This window comes from Marmota flaviventris, chromosome 19 (genome assembly GCF_047511675.1).
Source record: "Marmota flaviventris isolate mMarFla1 chromosome 19, mMarFla1.hap1, whole genome shotgun sequence".
Classification (NCBI taxonomy): domain Eukaryota; kingdom Metazoa; phylum Chordata; class Mammalia; order Rodentia; family Sciuridae; genus Marmota; species Marmota flaviventris.
The window spans coordinates 9,270,834-9,293,753 of record NC_092516.1 but is presented as its reverse complement, the minus strand read 5'-3'; the positions used below and the strand labels follow the sequence as shown (position 1 = coordinate 9,293,753).

Below are 22,920 nucleotides of genomic sequence, written 5' to 3'. Positions count from 1 at the left end.
ACAGGCCCTTGGTCGCTGCTCTCTCAGTGGGGAGACTCTGGAGGGACTTCAGAGGGGGAAATGCTGCAGTTCGCCCACCAACCAGGCAAGAGCCAGGCGGCAGCAGGACACCAACAGCAAAACGTCAGTGCTGCACCAGCCCCTCTGCCAGCCCCTCTCAGAACAGAGTCGATGGCTCACCTGTAAGGAAAGTCTTGGGGTGAGGGATGCCTCAGTATACACAAGGCCCATAATGGTACCTGGCAACAGGAAAAAAACTGCATGAAAGCAAGTATCTTTCTATCCTAATAGAAAGGTCTGGAAGGATGAGCACCAAACTCACTGGAATAGTTATCTTTGGGAAAGGGAACGGAATCCAGGGTGGTGGTCAAAGAGATTTTTAACTCAAAGTCTGAAGATTTACATTGAGAATGTATTGTGAGAGTGTATCCATATATTATTTGTTTCTAAAACAATAAACAAACAAAAACTCCTTTTTTCAATAACAGCAGCTGCAATGGATTGAATCGTAGCTTCCAAAGATCACTTCCATATTAAGCCTCAGAACTTATAATGTGACCTTATGTGGAAAAGGGGTCTTTGCAGATTCCATTTGGCCCTATACCCAGTGACAACTATCCTTATCCAGAGGACAGGCATACAGGATGGAGGAGCAGGTCAGAAGAAGACTGTGACAGAGACTGGTGTGACGTGGCCACAAGCCAGGAAATGCCTGGAGCCAAGGGGAGCTGGAAGAGGCGAGGAGGCACCTTGCCCAGAGCTTCCTCAGGGAGCGAGGCCTGCTCTGACCCCTGCCTTCAGAACTCTGGCCTCCAGAATGGGGAGGGAGCAGGGTACTGTTGTGAGACCCCACACAGGTGGTCATGTGTTAAGGAGCCCAAGGAACAAACATGACAGCTAACACTGAGTGGCCTCCTGCCCAATGCCTGACCCCATTGAAGCATTTTACCCCTGTCATCCTGAGCAGAGGCACCAGGATCATTGTCGCTCACCCAGCTCAAGGGCACAGGGTTCTAAATGGTACAGGCAGGACTGGAGCCAGGCAATGTACACTTGAGCCCACGGCAGGGCATCCCAGCGCCTCCCCAGAGCATGGCCCTGGGGCCAGATGGGCCAAGGCTGACACTAGGACTCTACTACTTTGAGCAGGGCATGTGACCTCTGTGGTGTGTCTTCCTTTTTCTCGATTATAAAGCAGGGACTAATACTTCTCCAAGAGGCTTTGTAGGGAGTCAGTGAAGGAATGAAAATTCAGAGCCAGGAGGGCTATTCCATCCCAGCACCTGGCACAGGGAGGCGAGCAAGGTGAGGGCGGGCAGTGCAGCGGCCTCTCCTGACGTGGCTGAGGCGGCAAGTGTGTTCCAGGAGGCTGCAGAGTGGGGTAGCTAAGACATTCCTCAGGGTGAACGATGACCGTAGGTACGAGTCCATTTCTAAGTTCATCCACCTGCTCCTAGCCCCTGTGCTATGGGCTTCCAGAAATGCCAGAAGGGTGGGTGGGAGGCTGGATGCAAACAGTCCAAGAAATTTCTTAGCCTCAGGAGTTCCATTCTGCAGCCAAGAGATTAGACCATTCATAGCAGGAGTGAGAAAGAATGCTTGGAGCCAAAATCTCCATCCTCAGACAATCAAGGGTCATGTTCTGGAACCTACCTCCTGGACAATCTGCTCTGTGACAGCAACTCTGAAGACAGGCAGTAAGTCCAAAATGGCATCTTCCAGAAATGCTCTCATACGAAGGCCATCAGCCCCCTTCACACACACCAGGGCCTTCCACCACCAGCCAAGACATGGTGTTATCGTCATTGGGTGGCCTCCATTCACTGGCATTGACCATGCAGGAAGCCATCACCAAAACCCTCAGAGCCCTAAACCGTTCCTCGTGGAGCTCAGGGAAGTAGCAGCCCTACCAGGGAGAAAGTGGCTTGTTTTCAGTCTCCTCTGTCAATAAGCAGTGACCACATTCTGCTAATCAAGGATGCCAGGCCTGGTGCAATTTAACCTTTTTCAGTATCCCATCTCCCCAACTGCCATGTGTCTCCAATGCCCTTTGAACCCAATGACTCTTGGAGAGGATGCTTTGGGAACTGAACCAAAGCACAAGAGGGCACAGTTCTGAACCCACAACTGTCCCCATTCTACTAGGCTAATTGGCAGCAAGCAGGTCATTGTCCTGCTCTGAGCTTCCGTGTCTTCCCCAACAAGGAGGAGGGAGGGGGCAAGAAAAAGGGACGGGGTCTGTCTGGCTGGCTGCTCCTCTCTTGGGCAATCATCCCTCTGAGAGATTTGACCCAAGGGTGGGCATAAAATAATGTGAACCAATCAGCATCTCCTGCCTTGCTGCCCTGCTGCCCTCCTGCTCTCCTGCCCAGGACTGCCAGTTCCAGATTGCTCAACACACTAGGTCCAGTTAGATCAGAACAGCCCTTGGGGTTTCTGCTGCCAACACTGGGTAGAGATTTAGTCTGCAAGTTTTCTAGCAAGACCGAGGCCTGAAAATGAAAACCCCAAAGCAACCCCTCAATCCTTGCTGCCAAGGGGAGATCATGAGCTCGTCAAGGACACAGAGCACATAGGTGTTACTTTGACCCTCAGTTCAAAGCACAATACCTGAAACTCAGGGAACTCAAAGAGATCAGTAAGATGAAGCTTTTGTGGATCAGCTTTGAGTCTCCAATCGGCATCATTCCGCCTCCACCAGACCAGCAGCACTACAGTCCACTCAGTGCCTACTAAGTGCAGGCACTATGTCACTTGGCTGAGTCCTTAGAACTCCTGGGAGCCAGGTGACACCTGTGGGAGACCTGGGCTACGCATCAGCAGTTCTGCTCTCTCCTCCTGGGGTGCAGCAAGACTACGGCCCACCCCATCAAGTCAGATGTGTCCACAGGGACTTGCTTTACTGATGAATTAAGAGAGGAGTGATGTCTCATTTCTGGGTAGAAGCTTTGAGTCACTGTGTGCTCAGTCAAGCTCTCGTCCTTCTACTTAATACCCAGCTAAAATACAAGCAGCAGAGGCCCTGCCAATCCATGAAGGCCGAGTAGCAGGAGGGAGGGAGAAACCCCTTTCCGTTTATGAATTCTTGGGGTTGTTACTCCAGCATAACACAATCTACCCTGACTAATATGCTACAATCCACTTTACAGATGTGAACACTGAGAGAGAATCTTGCCTGAAACCATAGAGTTACTGAGCAGAAAGGCTTGTTCAGCCCTGGAGAACTGAGAAGGCCTGGTCAGCGTTCCTCAGTTTTTCAGGAGTCAGGACCCTCCTTCGAACCAGCCGACCTGGGGCTTGCCCACTCCTCTGGTGGACAGCTTCAGGAGCAGGCAGTCTCCACTAGCCAGCTCTTCCCTCCCCCACAGCTTTTCCAGTTAGGTCTGGCATTTTCTGGCAGCCACCACCAAAGGCATGAGTCCTCTCTGTGACTGATGGATAATTTCATACACTAATTGGAAAGGATTTAAATTGAGACGTCAGGAAAATCAGGGGTGGGCAACATATTTGACACACTAGCTTCTTATTCCTGACAGCAGGAGAACAAATAAAAACAGCAATGTGACCATCTTGAGTCAAGTTCAGGGCCCTCTGTTGTTACGTGGAGCTGGCAGAGAATGCCGTTTCCGGCAGCTTCACCAAGTGTTTTCTGGACATCTGCGGTGGGGACGCAATGGAGGAGAAGTGAGCACGAACATCCACCCGTTCAACGGCTGCTTACCGCCCTGGAGCAGGTACAGGGAGCCCGGCCAAGCACATGGGGACAGACAGGAGACGGCACACGACCAACTCTTTGCCAAGTGATGATGAGTGCTAGGAAGGAAATTCAGCAGGACGGAGGCCTTTTACTCAGGACCATGACAGAGTGGCACTCTATCCCGACTTGGGGTGATGTGGAGGCGTCATCTGATTTAAACCTCATACAACTCTCTTAACTGGGCCTCAGTAGTCCATTTAAAGATGGGTACACAGGACTAAAAAAGGGACTCACCAGCTCCTCACTTACTAGCCATTAGGACTTGGGGCCTTAACCATCCTACCTGCACCTTAGTGTCCTCATCTCTAGAATGGGGACAGGAGCATCCACACCTCATGGGCTCGTTACCACGTTTACAGCACTTGGAACAGAATTTTGTATATGATAAGTGCTCAATCAATGCTACTTTCGTGGAAAAGCCAAAGGACAACCATGAGCTAGTAAGTAGTATTGGAAGGAAGCATGCTGGCAGGGGTGGGGGGCGTGGTGGGGAGATCAAGTCAGCACAGTGATGTAGGCCTGTAATCCACCAACTTGGGAAGCCAAGGCAAGATGATCACAAGTTCAAGGCCAGCCTCAGAAACTTAGTGAGGCCCTGTCTCCAAATTAAAATAAGCAAAAAAAATGACTGACAATATAGCTTAGTAGTAAAGTGGCCCCCGAGTTCAACCCTCAGTGCCAAAAAAAAAAAAAAAAATCAAAATGCAGTATTTAACAGGTCCACTTGCGCTTTCTTAAATACTGAACCAGACCCTGAAGGATGGGGAAGACTGAAAGATTAAGAGGAAAATAGAAACCAAAATATATTCATGAATTAAGAAGGAAATCTGACTTATCCCACTTATGCTAAACAAGTGTATTTTATGTGCACATACATGCATACACGCCTGTATGTATATGTACACCCATAAAAACATACATGGAAGGATGTGTGCCAAACTTTCCACAGTGGTATTTCTGTGAGAGGGACACTTGTGTTCTGTACTGTACATAAGTTGTGCATTATTTAAATTCTTTCAAAAAATGGACTTTGGTTTTTTTGCCTTTATATGTACATACATATACACATATATATATGTATGTATGTATATATATGTATATATATATATATGTGTGTGTGTGTGTGTATATACATATATATGTGTGTGTGTAAGTGTATATAAATAATCTTTTGAGGGGGTACTGGGGATTGAGCCCAGAAGTGCTCTACCTCTAAGTTATAACCCCAGCCCTTTTTAATTTTTATTTTGAGACAGGTCTCACTAAATTGCAGAGGTCACCCTTGAACTTGAGATTCTCTTGCCTCAGCCTTTCAAGTAGCCGGGATTATAGGTGTGTGCCACCAGGTAGAAGAAAAAAAAAATTTAAAGCACATCTTTCAAAAAACCAAAGTTGGAAAACCAAGTGCTGCAAATACATGTCATAGCAATGGTAAGTGCTGGGGCAGGGGGGGATTGTAGGAAAAGAGCAGATATAAGAGGCAGGAAAACGCAGATGTCAGGTCCTGCTGTGGCATCTGTCCAATTATTTTTAAAACAAAGCTAATATAATATTTTCCGTGATATCTGATTATCTTTCTACATAAAAGTTGAAATAATGCATCAAACACCAAGTCGTTCTCTTTTACATTGTAACTTAAAAGTTTATCAAATCTATAGAAGAGTATAAATACCTTTTTTATGCTCTTTGTAACCATGACTTTCCATGCATAAGTATTATTAAATGTAAAGTTTTATAATTTTCTTAAGTTTAAAGAAAATGATGCCCATGCAGTGGTACATGTCTAGTCCCAATAACTAGAGAGCCTGAGGCAGGAAGATCGCAATTCAAGGCCAGCCTCACCAACTTAGTGAAGTCCTCTCTCTGGGGATGAGCTAAATGTAAAAGTACCAAGGCTCAGTGGCAGAGTGCTTGCCTAGCATGTGTGAGGCACTGGGTTCAGTCCTCAGCACCACATTAAAAACAAAACAAAACAAAAAAACCAGAGGCATGCTGTCCATCAACAACTACAAAAAAAGATTTTTTTAAAAAGAAACAGCAATGTTTTAGAAAAAAGAAAAATATCTGCACCATATGGAGTGATTGGGGCCAACAGGTGGATGCAAGTTTATCAGGACAGGCAATAATTTCTGCTGAGGGTTTGCAACTCTTACTGGCAAAGGCAATAACATTCCTGGACCCCAGAAAAAAGGAGGGAAGAGGAGGAAGGAGGAGGAAGAAATGAAATGAGCACTTTCCCAGAAAAGAAATAAAATTCTAAGGGGGGAAGGGTCTAAGGTATTTTTAACTTTATCAGAACCCTTGGCCAAGTCAGACCTCAAAACGCCTGGCTGGGACATCAGTCACATCTGACGCTGTGGCCTCTTGCTTTGGTGTGGATGAGGAAATCAAAGCAGCAGCTCTGTGGCCTCCTGGGCAAAACGGCTACAGCTCACGAACAGGCAGGATGGGCACTACCAAGGTGCCACTCACCGCTCGGGAAGAGGTCATCTCCAGAAGAACAGGTCAGGGAGTCAATGGTGAGATTATGCCACTAAATCAGGGATCCCTTTATCCCTTACCCTTCTGTTCCCATGTGCTCACATACTCTGCTCACCCCTAAGAAAAGAGAAAGCAACGTATCTAGGCACAATCTGCTCTGGACCCAAAAGAATTGCTGCCCAGGGACTTCAACTCCATAAAAACACTCAGAAAGGCAGCCTTGACTTTTACTAGAAGACTCTACACATTCACTGCAAGGAGAGAAGCAAGCCTCCCACAATCAACCTTGAGATGCCCTTGAAGCTGCTCACTCCCAGCTCAGCAAGGCTAATGAAGGAAGGTTCTGGAGAGAAGGAAGTTGAGATGGGCTTTTATTTTTCAAGAAAGATTTCTTTTTCTTTAATTTTTTATTTTTTTTATTGGTTGTTCAAAACATTACAAAGCTCTTGACATATCATATTTCATACATTAGATTCAAGTGGGTTATGAACTCCCATTTTTACCCCAAATACAGATTGCAGAATCACATCGGTTACACATCCACATTTTTACATAATGCCATATTAGTAACTGTTGTATTCTGTTACCTTTCCTATCCTCTACTATCCCCCCTCCCCTCCCATCTTCTCTCTCTACCCCATCTACTGTAATTCATTTCTCTCTTTGTTTTTTTTTTCCCATTCCCCTCACAACCTCTTATATGTAATTTTGTATAACAATGAGGGTCTCCTTCCATTTCCATGCAATTTCCCTTTTCTCTCCCTTTCCCTCCCACCTCATGTCTCTGTTTAATGTTAATCTTTTCCTCCTGCTCTTCATCCCTGCTCTGTTCTTAGTTGCTCTCATTATATCAAAGAAGACATTTGGCATTTGTTTTTTAGGGATTGGCTAGCTTCACTTAGCATAATCTGCTCTAATGCCATCCATTTCCCTGCAAATTCCATGATTTTGTCATTTTTTAGTGCAGAGTAATACTCCATTGTGTATAAATGCCTATTGAAGGGCATCTGGGTTGGTTCCACAGTCTAGCTATTGTGAATTGTGCTGCTATGAACACCGATGTGGCAGTATCCCTGTAGTACACTCTTTTAAGGTCTTCAGGGAATAGTCCAAGAAGGGCAATAGCTGGGTCAAATGGTGGTTCCATTCCCAGCTTTCCCAGGAATCTCCATACTGCTTTCCAAATTGGCCACACCAATTTGCAGTCCCACCAGCAATGTACAAGAGTACCCTTTTCCCCACATCCTCGCCAGCACTTCTTGTTGTTTGACTTCATAATGGCTGCCAATCTTACTGGAGTGAGATGGTATCTTAGGGTGGTTTTGATTTGCATTTCTCTGACTGCTAGAGATGGTGAGCATTTTTTCATGTACTTGTTGATTGATTGTATGTCCTCCTCTGAGAAGTGTCTGTTCAGGACCTTGGCCCATTTGTTGATTGGGTTATTTGTTATCTTATTGTTAAATTTTTTGAGTTCTTTGTATACTCTGGATATTAGGGCTCTATCTGAAGTGTGAGGAGTAAAAATTTGTTCTCATGATGTAGGCTTCCTATTTACCTCTCTTATTGTTTCTCTTGCTGAGAAAAAACTTTTTAGTTTAAGTAAGTCCCATTTGTTGATTCTTGTTATTAACTCTTGTGCTATGGGTGATTTCCTTTAAATAGGAAGATTAAAAAGTGACAAGCAACTGGTGAGCAAGGTATGACTAATCAGAAGAGAACTCCATCGACCTGCAGAAGGAAATGTGTTGAATTAAGGATAAGTACCCAGGACGTGTCTAGTTAGAGGGTTTGTGCAAGTGCAGTCCTGTGGTTAGTACTTATCCTTGGAAATACTGTGTGCATTAACTTAGCAGAAAGAGAAACAAATTAAGTTAGGAGTTGGATGAATGTGTCTTGGTCAAGAAAATTTGCAGAGTGTGGTAGAGACGGAGTGGAAGGGGCTAGGCGGGTCCATATGTGAAAGATGACAAAATGAAATGGTTCAGGGCAGCACCACAGTGTGACCTCTTGGAAGGAGGGGCCACCCTGCCTAGCAGGGGTCCCATGTGGTTGCCCCCAGCACAGGACCTCTCCCCCCAACACACACAACCTAATTACAAGTGCTGAGTGAACTACACCTGGGGACAAAGCAGCCAGGGGCCTGCATGACCCGTGTGGCAAGGTGACAATGAGGTCTGGGAGCAGTCTTCACGGAGCAAGACCAAAGGCCAAGTGTCAGAGCAGGCCTTGCTTGTACCACCAATGAGCCTGTGCCACGCACTCAGGATTGTAATTACTCCAAGCCGTACACCCAGGTCAGATGGAATCCAAAGGACAAACAGTGACACTTTCCGGAAGGCCTTGGGTGGTAAGTAGGAGGGATCTGTGAACTGCAAAAGCATCTTGGCCGCTGTCCATCACTCCTCCTGCTGGGTGTGCGGTGAGCAGTCAACCCAAGCCCTGCACACACAAACCTCCGCTGGAGGACAGAGACGAGGTAAAATGTGGGGGTTCAAGTGGCCTCAGAATCCTGGAGTACCTTCCTTCAGAATCCGTGGCAGGGAAGATAAAGGATTGTCTGGTCTGGACCGTCTCCATGCCAAACCATGACATAGTCAAATCAGAGATGGTGTCACAAATGTGTCCCGGTCTTTGGCCTCCCCAAGAGCAGAGGCTGGATCTTCTACGCCTCCTGTATCTCCGCAGTGCCTCGCTCCACATAAAGCAGTCAATGAAACAGGAGTGAGTGACAGGTGGCGCGTGACAGGTGGCACAAGCGGGGCCAGCAAAGCTTCCCTGCACTCTCAGCTGAAGTCGCCCTGCAGTGCGGAGCTCACAGATCTGACTGCCCCTCTGCAGGTGCTTCCTGTTTGCTTCAGTGTGGCCCCAGCCACTCTGGGGTGACTCTTGTACACACCGCGTTTGCCAAAGGATACTAAGCCGGCTCTTCACGGAAATGTATTTTCAAAGCTCCACGCTCTTCAGACTTGGCCAGCCAGCTCAACCTACCCCAGCCCCGGGAGCTCCCAGTAGGAGCCAAGTACCGGTGGAAGTAAGCAGAGCTCAGGGGCCAGAGGTTACCTAACAAGCTGTCAGAAATGAGACCTGGCATTTAATAATCCCTAGAGTCCAGGACGGTTTACACCGATATGAAAGGTCATGTGACTGATCACTTGGGGTATTTGCCCCTTGACAGAGAAACAGCTGGGCCCAAATAGGGGGCTTTTATCCCCTGGCACTGAGAGGTTTAAAGTGGGTTCTGTAAGCATCTTTCCAAACGATTTTGTGTCAAAAACTAATTTCTGAGTTAAGCCTCTATATGAGATATATTTTTGGTTGCTTCTCTTAAATGGCACTTTTTAAAATAATCTCTTCCAAGACGGCAGACGATTAAAACCCGGATGTCCAAGTGCCGAATTAAAAAGCCTCTTAAAATTTGGAATGCAATGTTTAGAGCTGCCGTGGGACCACAGGCAATTTGGTACTTGATCATTAGATATTCCGGTAAGTGCCACCCAACTGAAAAATATACTTCCTATTAAGCTTCCATACTTAAATAGCATCAGACCTCAAATGAGATCTCTCCCTCAGAAGGTTTTAAAGATACCGAGAAAGTCCCAGGAAGCATTTTATTCTGAAGTGAACCTTATTACAAAACTTGGGATGGGGTTTTTCCATTTCTCTCATCCCCTGAGTTTTAAATGACTTGTCTTTCTCTCCCACCAGCCCGGGGAACCTCAACAGAAGGAAAGTGTCCCATGGACAAACCAGGCTGCTCACAGGGGGGACTAACGGAGTCTGTTGCCCAGCAAAACAGGAGGGTGTCTTTCTGGATAATCCAACATGCAGGTCAGCAGTGTTACCCTAGACACTGCAGGTGCAGGTCGGATCCATAGGCTGTATGCACCAGGCTGTAAGGAGGGACCTGAAGTCACAGTTCCCGCCTCAGAGAAGGCTTCAGCCCACAGGGAAGAACAGAAAAGTCAACACACAACGCTGGAGCAGGAGGTGCCACAGAGACAGGCCAGGTCTGCAGCAGGGAGAGAAGGCAGTGGGGAGTCTACAAGCCAGTTCCAGAGGCTGATCCTACACACCTGCTTCACTGAAGTCCACACAAAACATGAAGGTCTTGAACCATCAAAAGGATAAGAGAAAGATGTGCAGTGTTGGGGGGTGCTTACGGTGAACGGCAATAACTGTTGTGCTGTACAGCATTGTAAATCTTATTAAACAAGATATAATGGGGCCAGGTGCAGTGGCACACACCTGTAATCCCAGCAGCTTGGGAGGCTGAGGCAGGAGGATCATGAGTTCAAAGCCAGCCTCAGCAAAAGTGAGGCCCTAAGCGACTCAGTGAAACCCTGTCTTTAGATAAAACACAAAATAGGGCTGGGGATATGGCTCAGGGGTGGAGTGCCCCCTGAGTTCAATCCTGGATAACAACAACAACAACAACAAAAGACAATGAGGAGGAAGAGAGAGGGACGGACAGGGGAGACAAAAGGGACAGATGAGGGAGAGGCAGGTAGAGACGAAAGAGAACAGAGAGAAAGGGGAGTACCTCGGAAAGCCAGTAAGAGCTGCTCACTGAAACCAATGTCAAGAGGCTGTCAGAGCCTGGGAAATCCAGTGCCCTGGGCACCTGAGGAGGCGGAGGGAGGCCATTGGGATCCAGGATGGGACACCCGCAGCTCACTCCCTGGAATGTGGGCAGTCAATGTACCCCAAGGCCATTCTAGGTTACCTCCTCTCCTCCTGGCCCTACAAATTCAGCATCAGGACAGCCCATGAGGTACAGCAGGCTTGGGCGAGCTCCCTGCTAGCTGGCATGTCAATAACTAACACGACATTTAACTGTGCCCTAGTTTTTCCAAATACATTCCTGAAAACACAGTTCCATGAACATCTTAGAAAAGCTATTCCTTGGCCAAATAATTTGGGGGATGCTGCTGCACTCAGGCCCAAGGCACCATGCATAACTCTCTGGGAAGTCCTGCAGGAAAGCCTATCGCTCCTCCACTAATTTTCAAACATCTTCCATCACAAGTGCCTCACCCAACGTGGACCAAGTGTGCCCACCCTCTCCATCACTGTCCTGCTTTTAGAAAACGGCCGTCTCCAGATTCCAAGTGTTCAGAACCCTTTAACATCAAGACAAATGACCAATAGGACTAACAAACACACTCTGAGGCACCATGTGAACAGAAGAGACGGAGGGAAGGCCGGTGCGGGCAGGAGACCCGCCTTGGAGCGCCCTGCCAGGGGGTTTAAGAGCACCCACGGCGCTCTGCCTGGGGCACGGCAGGCACTGGGCTTCCTTGAAAAGGACAGGGGCAGGTGGGGGTGGGTGAGCTGCCTGGGCCTGGCCTCGGAGCCCTGGGTTCCATTCAGAACTACCATGAATGAAGCCACCAGCCTTCAGAGCCACAAGACCTCTACACCTCAGTGTGCTCTGCTGAGAAACCAACCTCACGGGGCAATGACATGGGGCTGACCCGAGGAGAAAGGATAAAAATGCACACCACCCACACAGCAAACGGCAGCACCGCAAGGCGCAGGCGGGTGGGGGAGGGCAGGTGAGGGGACTGAGCCAGCTGCACCAAGGTCATGAGTGGGGGCAGTGACCCCACACACCGCAAGTTGTGCAGACTTCCTCCCCCCTTCCTTTCTTTTTATATCGGGGTGCTTAACCACCCAGCCACATCTCTGGGTCGCTCCAGCTCTTTTTGTTACTCTGAGACGGGGTGAAGGATGTGGAAGATAACATCCCCCAAGAAATGGAGAACAACCCCCCCACCCCCCGCCGCCCCGGAGAGGACAATGGGTCCTGAGAGAGAGAAGGTAGACGTTAGCTCTGGGCTGTAATCTTTCTTCCTTTGCCAGTAACACCGAGTCCTGGAGGGGAAGGCAAACATGTTGGCTCTGGGCTCTGGTAACAATAAGTTTCAAGCTTTTACAGCTGTTTTGCCAACTTACATTTTTAATCTGCACAACTTGTTTTCTTACTGCCCAGCCAGCATGTCCCAAGCCGCTAATGATTAAATCCCACTAAACATTCTGCTGTGATGGACTCTCATTAGGACCCATAAAACACAAAACGCGCCACTTGCCACCCCACCACTGCCTGATGAGGACGGCTGCTGATCCGAGGTCTGCTCCCATTTCTGGTTATTTCTGCTTACACGGGGCCTTGCTAAGTTGCTGAGGCTGGCTTTGAACTTGCAATTCTCCTGCCTCAGCCTCCCAAGCTGCTGGGATGACAGGTGTGTGCCACCACACCTGGCCAGGCCTCTCCTCTGCTTCAGTGGAGGTGACCAGAAATGGGACAGACAGAAAGAGGAGCCCCGCTTCTACCACACAAAGCCACGTTTGCTCCCCTGTGGGAACACCCTGGATTTAATGAGCCACTTCCGTCTGGCCTTCACCGCTGTGACATTAATTGACCTCTACGTCTTGCGGTCTTTACAAGGTTCTATTTCCCTGTCTCCATTTATTATTCAAACTAGGAGCTGTTCTCCCAGAGTGTAATCAAATCCTGCTAAAAGGGTTTTAAAAGAAAAAACCAAACTCCAGCATTCATTCACATCTTATACCAGAGAAAAAAAAATAATGAGAGTCCTAAAAATACCTATATTCAAAAAAAGAAAAGGAAAAAAATTCAACCCTTAATCCCAAATTCCTTCTCCTTAAAATAAGTAACTGAGCTTAGAGTATGACATTTAGAGCAGAAACTGTGTCCCTGCTCCTGTCTTTTGCTTAATTATCATTGGATCTCTGCAGTGATCCTCTGCTCTATGAAAATGAAGTTATCGTGAAACATTTATTGAACACCTACTACTTGCCAAGCATAGTACCAGATACAGGAGTTCAGAGATGAAAATGGAATGGGCCCTCGTCATGTGTTCTGGTACCTGATTCACTGGCAGTGTCCTAGGGACCCTCGTAAACGGTTGGTGCCATGTTCATGCCCACTTGTCAAAAGAGGAAATTGAGGTTCCACATAAGCACATTGGCTTGATCCTTGAGTCCCTGGGGTACTCAGATGCCTAGGGGAGGTCTCACCCGCCCGCCAGAGAGCCAGGCCAACTGGAAAAGAAGGGAGCAGAGCCTGAGATTCCCAAGGACACGCCTCTGACAGTGCAGAGGAAGAGACGCCTCCGGAGATCATGTTGGACTGGAAAAGGCCTCCTTCCTTCTGCCCCGGCTCTTGATTCTGGGGAAATGACCAAGGTAGCCCCGAAGCAATAATGACAAGTCAAGGCTGTCCCTGTGGTGCCATAGAGATGACCAGCTCTTCCCAACAGCCTTCAGGTTCTTATGACCATTGCACTCTTTCCTGCTTCTTGCCATCACAGCTTGCCTACAGGAAAAATGGTGACAAATAGAGCCACCTCTATGTGAGTGGCCGTCCTGGACCTCAAGGGGTTCAGGCTGAAGCTGGGGAGCACAAGTGGAGGGAGAAGATGGGCCTGCAGTCTCAGGGGCCCAGGGAGACTTGGACGCCATCTGACCGTCCACTCCACGAGGTGACCCACAGCTGAGCACCTACCCTGAGGACCAACTGGGATTCAAAGGAAGCAGAAAGAAGCGCAGAGTGGTCTGCGATGGAGCAACGGAAAGTCATCATGATGGGAAGGGAGAGTCCCCGTCAACACGCCGCGAGTGGAGCTAACCTTGCCAGGGCATCGGGAGGGATCCTGAGGAAGCACGAGGAGATGGTGGGAAGGTCACTAGGCCCAGAGCGGCATTTCAGCAATAGGGAGACGGAGCGTGAAAGCCAGGAGGACAGGAGGCCCAGCACCACAAGGGGCACACAAGGAGACATCGGTGGGGCCGAGCCCTTTGGAGTGTCACATTTATAAGAGGACAATGCCTGACAAGCTGTTGGAACCCGCTCAATTGTGGCCTCCTAAAGAAAGCTGGCCCCTGGAAAGAACTGTCCTGCTGCAGGCAGAGGGAACTGGAAGGTGGTGGCAGCCCTTCCCAAAGCCAAGACCCTGCAAGACAAGAAACCTGGGCCTTCGAGTCCACCCAGAACCTTCCAGCCTGAATGCAGCACTCCATGGGGGTTCGAGCCAGACTCTGCTGGAAGCCAGCAGGACAAACCCTGTGAACCCCTCAGCAGAGGGCAGGTCAGGCCTGCTCAAGGAAACCAGTGCAGTTCTTAAAAAGAATGACAGATCTGCATAAAAAGTGAGACACAGATCTCTGAAGTGCTTGTTAAATGAGGAAAAAGTAACAGAGAACAATGAATTCAGCAGGCTACTGGTAATTAAGATGCGGAGGTGCATGCCAGAGACTGACTCAGGCACCGCTCACCTCTGCAAAGATAAATCCAGGGCTCCTAACACTTCTTGCCTCTGGGTAGAAAACCCAGGGGCCACAATGAAGAGGAGATTTATTTTTCACTGAAAACCTTTTTTAACTACTTGACTTTTTTTTTAGCATGTGTAAAATAAGATTTGTCAAGAGTCCAAGATTTTGAAACTTCAACTGTTAAAAAAATAAAATAAAATCGAATCTTAAGTCAGACCCAGATGTGCCACTTCTCACGGTGGGATGCTGGGCGAGTCACCTCATTGCTAAGCCTAGGTTTCCTCTTCTGCAAAATGGGGATCATAAATAATTACTTGTAGGGTGGATGAGGGTTAAATAAAGCACAGATGCTTAAAAGTATGTAATCAAATTTTTGGCAGACAGTAGTTACCCAGTAAACATCAGCAATTAATATCAGCAGTTCGCCATTCATATTGGCTAGGTGACTGCACCAAGTTCCATGGTGACAGTAGTCATCTACCATTCTTTCAGCATAAAGGACACCACAGAGTCCAGAGTGGGTCTACTCTAAGAAACAGAGTCACTGCTCAATTCCTGTCTGCCCTCAGGGGCCCTCTCCCACAAGGCCTGCCTTGGAGGAGGCGGGAACACTTGAAGTTGGGTGGAGACAAGAAGCCTTGCCTGCTCAAGTCTGCCCCACTCACAATGGGGAAAAGAGGTCAGCACCAGGACTCCTGAACCCCGCAACTCCACTGTGCTTTCTTAGGGCTGCAGATACATGGACAGGTGGAGCCACAGTGGACACTGCCCAAGTCTTTAATGTGGAGAAGCCACTGTAGAGAAACCCTCAGGACTTGCTCAGAAGGACACAGACTATTGCACGGACCCTAATTACCCCTGCTCCCCAAATTCCCTGGAGTAGGTACAGCATGGAGCGAGAAGATAGACTTCAGATCCGAGTTTCAACCCAGCTATGTGCACACTTCTCAAAGACTGGGGCCTCTCAGAACCTCAGCGGACCTGTGGAACGGTGGCGTCACTCCATCTAACTAACCCGAGCTGGGAAGGGGCCAAGTGGTGTACCGAGGAAGAATGACCCCAAGTTGATAGTGCAGAAGCTGCCTGAAGGGGATGTGATTTCCTCAGATGAGTCTCCTTGATTTAATGCATATTGGAAATTTTCACCATGATTAAAAGTGAGTAATCAAGCCAAAGGCCGAGAGGGGATATTTACAACACACGCAAATGAAAAATAAATGAAAAGATCCACAAAGAGTCAGGGAGGAAACAAATAATCCAAGAGAAAAATGGGCAAAGCATTGAAAAACCAGTCACAAGAGTGGAAACCAAAACAGGCAGCAGCAAACCAAAGGGTGGCCAAATTCCCTGTGGCCATGAAATACAGCCGAGATGCTCGCGCCCTCAAGCGCTGGTGGGTGTAAGAGCACTGGCGGAGATCTCGCACAGCCGGAGGATCACACGAAGGTGCGTCTACTTAACAAGATGGTGGACCTCAAAAAAGTTCCACGTGCCAGAGCTTGGCAACTCCACACCTGGCCACTTAGAGAAACAGGTGTACTATGAACCTGGGAAGTGATGATAAAGGGCTGCTAATATCACAAAGAGGGACAGCAGACCTTACCCTCTCCTCGCATACAACACCACCACAAGGATGGGGCTGTGTCATCAGCAAAGTTAAACCTGAATTCAGCCTACAGTTCCAAGTGCCAACCTAAGGAAATATAGGAAGGAGCATGTCCAATGGCACCAGAGGCTCGGCAGCAAGGTTCAGGGGGTAAAAGTTGTGAGGCAAATGACCTGGTGTCTTCAGCAAACAAGCTGATTGGGGGAGAGGTGGGGAGGGGAGAGGGGAGAGGGAGGACAGGGAGAGGGAAGGAGAGAGGGAGAGAGATAAGGGAGGACACAAAGAGGAACCCGAGGGAGCAGCTGAACACAGAGACAGAAGAACGGTGGGTACCGAGTTCTAGGGGAGGAGGGAGTCGGTGATTAATGGCGATGGTTTCAGCTGGAAGACGGGGTATTTGCTGCATAACACGGGATGGGCTGAACTACACATGGTCAGGATGGTGCATTTTATGATACATATATTTTTTTTTAACCATAATTTTTTTAATTATGGAAGACAAAGACACATAAGAGACATACCAGCCAATTATAATATGTGAACCTCATATGATCCTGAATATAAAAAATTATGAAATAATGGAATGGTTGGAAATTCAAACACCAATATTCGATGGTGAATAGGAATTATTGGTAATTGGAGGTGATAATGATAGAGTATTTAAGTTTTCTTAGTTTTGGACATATATAGCACAGTGTAGAGAAGGAAGCAAGAATAAGTAACTTAAAATAAGACTGGCCATGACCGAGAACCGCTGCACTTGACATTGGACATATAATAGTGCATTCTAGTTATTCACCTCCCCATGGGCTCCAACCATTTTACACAATAAATAAATTTTAAAATGAAGAAGCTGCTACATGCGGGCACCAAAGGACCAGTGTTGGACCGCTCACAATATTGGGTCTCAGTAGTAAAATGCAGGGAACAACCTATGAGCTTATGACGGGATAAAAAATATTTCAGTGTTTCATTCAACACAAAGTGAATGAACTAGATCAGGGCTTCTCAACCAGAGGTGCCTGTGCCCCTAGGGGGACACTAAGCAATGTCAGAAGCCATATGTGGTTGTCACAACAGGGGGAGGTGAGGCTACTGCCTTCTGGGGAGTGGAAACCAGGGACCCCCAGTGTAAGGGGCAGCCCCCATGATGGAGAACCACACAATTCAAAGCATCAGCACTGCTGTGCTTAAAAATCCCCATGCTAGATGGACATGGGATGTATACCTCAAACCACAATACTGAATTAAAAACAAGTGACAAACAGATATGACACATACTATCACATGAGTCAAGCAAAGAACACAAAACCCAGGCTACTCGTGGAAATAAGTGTACTAAAGTATAAAAACCTGGAGGGGAAGGCTCTGTGCCAATGTCAGAACACAGACTGTTAGAGGAACAGGGCACATGGCTGCAGAATTTGAACCACTGCATGTATTCCACCTCTTCCCACCCGTGAAAGAGCGAGGTCCCAGGGTCCTGTAGTTCACTCTGGACAGTGGGGACAAGGAGCTGCCTTCTGGGAGTGTCTGTGCTCTCCCACAGCCTTGCCACCACCAGTGATGCACACACCAAACAAATCAATGGGGCTGTGGGCCATGCAGGCCAGTAGACGGGGAGGGAGGGCAGATGGCAAGGCTAGACCCGCCAGCGGGGAGCACTCACCGGGCCCCGGAGGTCGATGAGCTCCTGCCTCATCTGGGACACCAGAGCTTCCTTGGCCACCAAGGCCCTGTGCAGGCGCTCGTTGAACTCGATCAGCTCTCCATGCATCTCTGCCACCTGAAAAAGACAAGCACAACACCTTAGCACCCAGAGGCATACCTTCCCCCATGGCCTGTCCCCGCTCCTATGTCCTTATTCCTGCTGTGGTTCAGCAGGGCTGGGGCTAGAGGCGCAGCTTACCTATGAGATATGCAAATCCACTCAAAAGTAGAATACGGTTTGATTTGCTTGATTTTAACACTTTGGAGGTGCCAGGCCACAGTACATGGTCAAAATCTGGCTGTATCTAACCATATCTAGACCTTGGAACACAGGCTCGATTTTTCTAGAAAGGTGTTTTCTCCGTAAGCTGTGCCATGTGTGTCCAGAATGTCCCTACTAACAGTACAATAAGAGTGACTGCAACCGTTCTGAAAACTAGGAACGCAGAGCCAGAGTCTTCTCTAGGGTGGTGCCAACTATGGTGACGGACACAACAGCCAGTGCACAACTATATCCCAGTCGCTGCCAATTGCATGTCAGGATAACCCCGCCACATGTGCCTCCTGGCTGCACCACAGGTGCTCTGGGAGGCAGAGACTGCTACTCCCACATCACAGAAAGAAAAGTTGCATATCAGGAGTCTAAGCTGCTTGCTCAAGGTCATGCCGTTGGCAAAGGGCAGACCAGAGCCCTGGCTGTGGGCTATGATCCTGCCATTGCATGGTGCCCAGATGCACCCTTCAGGCCCGCGGTTAGCAGGGGAACTTCTCCAAACTGAATCAGCCAATCCAATTTATGTGGGCTGACACCAAATAAATGAAAATGGAGGTGGCTATATGGTAGGCTATATCAATGTACAGCCACTCAACTACAGTTTCTTTAAACATTGTAGAGAAACGTGAGGTGTCATTCTACTGTGCTGTCACAGAACCCAGCAAGAAGACTCCCACAAGCACCTTCCAGGGAAGTTGTGGAACGGGAGGTGGAGCAGACCTCACTCAACCCGGCCCCTGCCCTGCCCAAGAGCTCAGCTCCCTGGACAGAGACCTGAGCACCGACTGAGGAGTGCTCACCCACAGGGTTGCTGGGCCTCTTGGGGTAGGTTATGGGAGATACAAACCCACTGTGGGAATGAGGAAGGGAGCAGCTCTGTGGGGGACAGTCGGGGCCACTAAGTCAGGTCTCCCCTGGAGCAACAGAGGGAGGCCTCCCTTCTGCTTCTCCCTCACACTAAGGGCAAAAGGCACAGAGGGAAAGAGGGGCACCGGGGTCTGCCTCAGGACGTTTCCCTCCCATTCTCTACTTTTCCTTCCTTTGGTTTCTCAGCCATGAGCACTCTCTCTTGTTTATCCCAATGAAACTCTAAAGAATTAAACTCCTTAAGAGAGTCAGACGTTCCTCACCTGAAACAAAAGAGCCATTGCGCCATCAGCACAAAATGTATCCAACTCCTGTCCCTGGGACACTTATGTCAACTCCAACGCACTCCCTTGTTCCAAGGTGTCCCCCCAAACTATGTGCAACACTAAGTGAAAATTGCCCAGAGATAGTGCAAGAAGCGTGCGATTAGCCACAGGAAACAACGTCACTGAGCCATTTCACCAGCTTTTTTCTTTGTAAAGACCAAAAATTAGTATTTCCCAGTTGCCTTACTCCTTTTGTGTAAGGAAAGCTTACGTCGATCCGATCCTCTTTCAGCCTTTAACAAGCAAATACTGCATCTCTAATAACATCTGAGTGAATCCTCACATAAGAATCACACAAACCCTCCATGAGCTTCCTCGGGGCTATGATCCACTTACTACACAGCCACCAGGAGCACACAAACACCTGTTAATGGGCCCCACAAAGTTCCAGTTTAAATAAATGTCACTGTCATTCCCAAAGCAAAGACAGTTTTGTAGTCTTGCCTCTGCATTGTTTGGCGGGGAACAGAGTGCTGCCGCAGCTGCTCATCAATGCACGAAACATCGAATGTTCCAGGTTCAGGTGCTGTTTGTCATGAGCTTTCAAAACCCAGGTTCCCTTTTGCAGCCAGAAGATGGACTGGACCACATTCAAACACCCATTTCACTGGGCAATGAGGGAGGGACCCAATGCACCGGAGAAGACATAACTTGATGAAATAATTTCATCATGAAGCTGTGGCATCAAGCCCACCTCCAAAACTGAGCTTCTCTACTGCGTGTTCCTGTAGTCAGTCACTGGAATAAACAGCCTTCCTCTTACATAAACCATGAAGCTCCCTGTTTCTCAAATAATCATCCCCAAACTCTAGCACTACTAGAAACAAATTCAAGACTAAGAGACGCCTCGGAGATCACAAGTACTTCCCAGTAGGCTGAAAAACCACTGCCACCTGAAATTTTCATCTAGCTTGCAGGGCACACACGGGTCTCCTGTGATCATCTTATTTGCAATGGCCAGAGAGAAATGCAGGAAATGGGTTACAGAGAGAATAGGTTGTTCCTATCCACTCTGCCCCAAGTAGCAGTGTTCTTCCAAAGTCACATCTCATATTGTCACCTTTTTTTCAATACCTTCAATGTTTTCCCCACCCTAAGGATGAAATCCTAACTCCTCTCTTCAATCCCACCTGTTGCTCTCAGTGTCTCCCTAATGTCACTCAGCCCTACGGGATGCGAATTCCATACTCACGCTAAGGTCCAGGAAGTCACCAGGTAGCAGAGGAAACTGTAGGTGCAAAGGCAGGTACCAGAGGCTGGCAGGAAGTTGAGAGGGGGGTAAGGTCAAGCTTTGGTGTGAGACAGGACTGGGCCCATTTGACTACTGACAATGTGCTTGGTGCAAGACAGGGAGCCCCCATAAGCCTGAAGCTCATCATCTACAAAATGGGGATCAAACTCCACTCTGGCCTCACTGGGCCACCATGCAGAGGAAACAAGAGTGCATTTCACAGGTGTGGCAGGGTGAATGCTGAGCACAGGAGCAGTTTTCCACAACGGGTACTGATGTCGGAGACATGGTAGAGGAGACCAAGAAGCAGGTCTCTAGAGATCACCTGGAAAAGGGCCCTCCCCAGAGATCGTGCCTCCCAACCAGGATGTACCACACTAGGGAGCTGGGTGGCTGTGGGGAAACTCACTGTCCCAAAGCAAGAACATCGCGGAGTTGCTAACCATCTGCCAGGCCGGGTTCTCAAGTGAACCACACAATTCACAACCTGTTACATTTGGTCAGACAAATCGCGATAGAGCCACTTGAGGGAAGAGGGGTGTCACAGAAGGGCTCTCCAAGAGACACTCAGGAGTCACCATCTAATGGGCTTCGTGTGCCACACAGCCTCCAGGGACAGACCCCTCCCTACATCCCCACCAGACACATGTTCTGGATCGTCAATGCTCAGAGCCAGTTTCTTTCTGCTCTTAGTGGTTTTGTTCCATGGCAATTACCCTGAAAATATTTAGGAAGGAAGTGCCATTTATCAACACCAATGACAGTGACAAATCAAAAGCCAAAGCCAGGTGGAGAGACAATGAACATGGCTGACAGCTCCCAGCACCCAGGATGAGCCAAAGGGTGAGGCATGGAGACCCGGTTCTCAGAAAGGCCCAAGGGGAACTGGAGGCTAGAGGAAGATGTGGCCCTCAGCTGTGCCAGGAAGGTACACAACCGATCAGGTGACAAGGTGCCAGGCTATGAGTCGCCCTTTGGATTTCATCCTCTGGCTAGAGAGAAGAAGGTAGAGATATGCAAGGAGTTTGAGTACCAAGGCTGCTCAATATCTATCAATGTTTGGAAGTCTCCGTCTTTGGCTTAGCAAATCCCTGCTGCACGGTCACCTGTCTTCTTGCACATGCACTCAAAGTACAAATTCAACTGCCAATGGCTAGAACTTGCCTAAATGCTCACAGGGGACTGGTTAACTATCCCAGGGTTTCCTACATTCCTACTAACTGCCCCTTTGGCAGACAGCACTAATCCATCACAATATTCCTTTAGAGGATCCCCAGGCAGCCGTGACCAATCAGTCAGGGGCTTGGCCTAGCACATGACATCTATTTAGTAGCCCTAGCCTAGAAGACGGAGGACAGTGTCTTCCAGAAGGTGACATTTAAGTTGAGACTTGGAAGATGATGCCTTGGGAGGTTTAGGGGAATGAGAAATCTCTTCCAGCTGGAGTATCGGGGAAGATGATCTCCAAAAATAATGTGGTTGAAAAAGCTTTAAATCTGTGAAAATCCCAGGGATTATCATAATTACCTGCCAAATCATGAAAGGATTATAAATTGTTTTTTTTTAAGCCTCTGGTATTTCTTTTCATACTAGAATGTTCCATGCCATCACATCCAAGTAAATAATGCCTCACCCTCTTTGAGCTAAGAAATCAGATGTTTCTTGCTTGAGAACGAGACACCTCTCTATGTCCAAGTGTCCATAGAATCTGAGGCTCTTCTGGTCACATCCTCAAACTCTCCAAGAACATTTACTTGGATGGTTGAGAATCCATCTACCACCGAATGGAACCCTCCCTCCACTGTCTTCTGGCCCAGTTCACAGTGGCTGTGGGAGGCATCTGGAAACCCTCTATAACAACTCCCTGGCACTAGCCAACATCCACACTGCCCTAACACACTTGTGAGCACCAACTGCATACCAGCCCTCTGCAGGCTTTAGGAATCCCCACAGCCTCCCTGCAGGTGGTCACACCTTCCTCACAGGTGAGGCTGTCAAGGTTTTAAAGAGCTGAAGTGTCAGGGTCAGGAAGCGACAGAGTAGGTATGTGGACCTGTGCTCTTATGGCCCTACTCTCTGGGGTCTTTACCCAGACATCCTGGGTGGGTCAGAAAGCTGACCCCCTTCGTGGTCACAGAAGGTAAGTCTATCCCACCCAATAGAGGGGAGGGGCATGGTGTGGACCAGGGGCTCAGTCCCATCTGATCATGAGTCACCTAGAAGGTTTCTTTCTGAAAAATGAAGATTTCTGGGCCTCCCTTCATTGACAAAGGGGGAATCTAAGAAGTACTTTCTGAAGGCCCTAGTGACTGCAATGACCAATCGCTGGCAAAGACAAAGGGGCAGCAGTTCCCACACACAGCTTGGAAC

The 22,920-nt window shown here is 48.3% G+C and overlaps 1 protein-coding gene across 2 annotated transcripts in view; it reads right to left on the bottom strand.

Annotated features, from left to right (window-relative positions):
* Positions 1 to 22,920, bottom strand: part of Snx29 (sorting nexin 29) — a 385,059-nt gene that overhangs the window by 110,055 nt on the left and 252,084 nt on the right. For both annotated transcript variants that reach the window (XM_027940802.3, XM_027940803.2), the window contains one exon: positions 17,812 to 17,928. In XM_027940802.3, the coding sequence (XP_027796603.2) occupies positions 17,812 to 17,928 (117 nt within the window). The remainder of the gene's footprint in view (positions 1 to 17,811; positions 17,929 to 22,920) is intronic.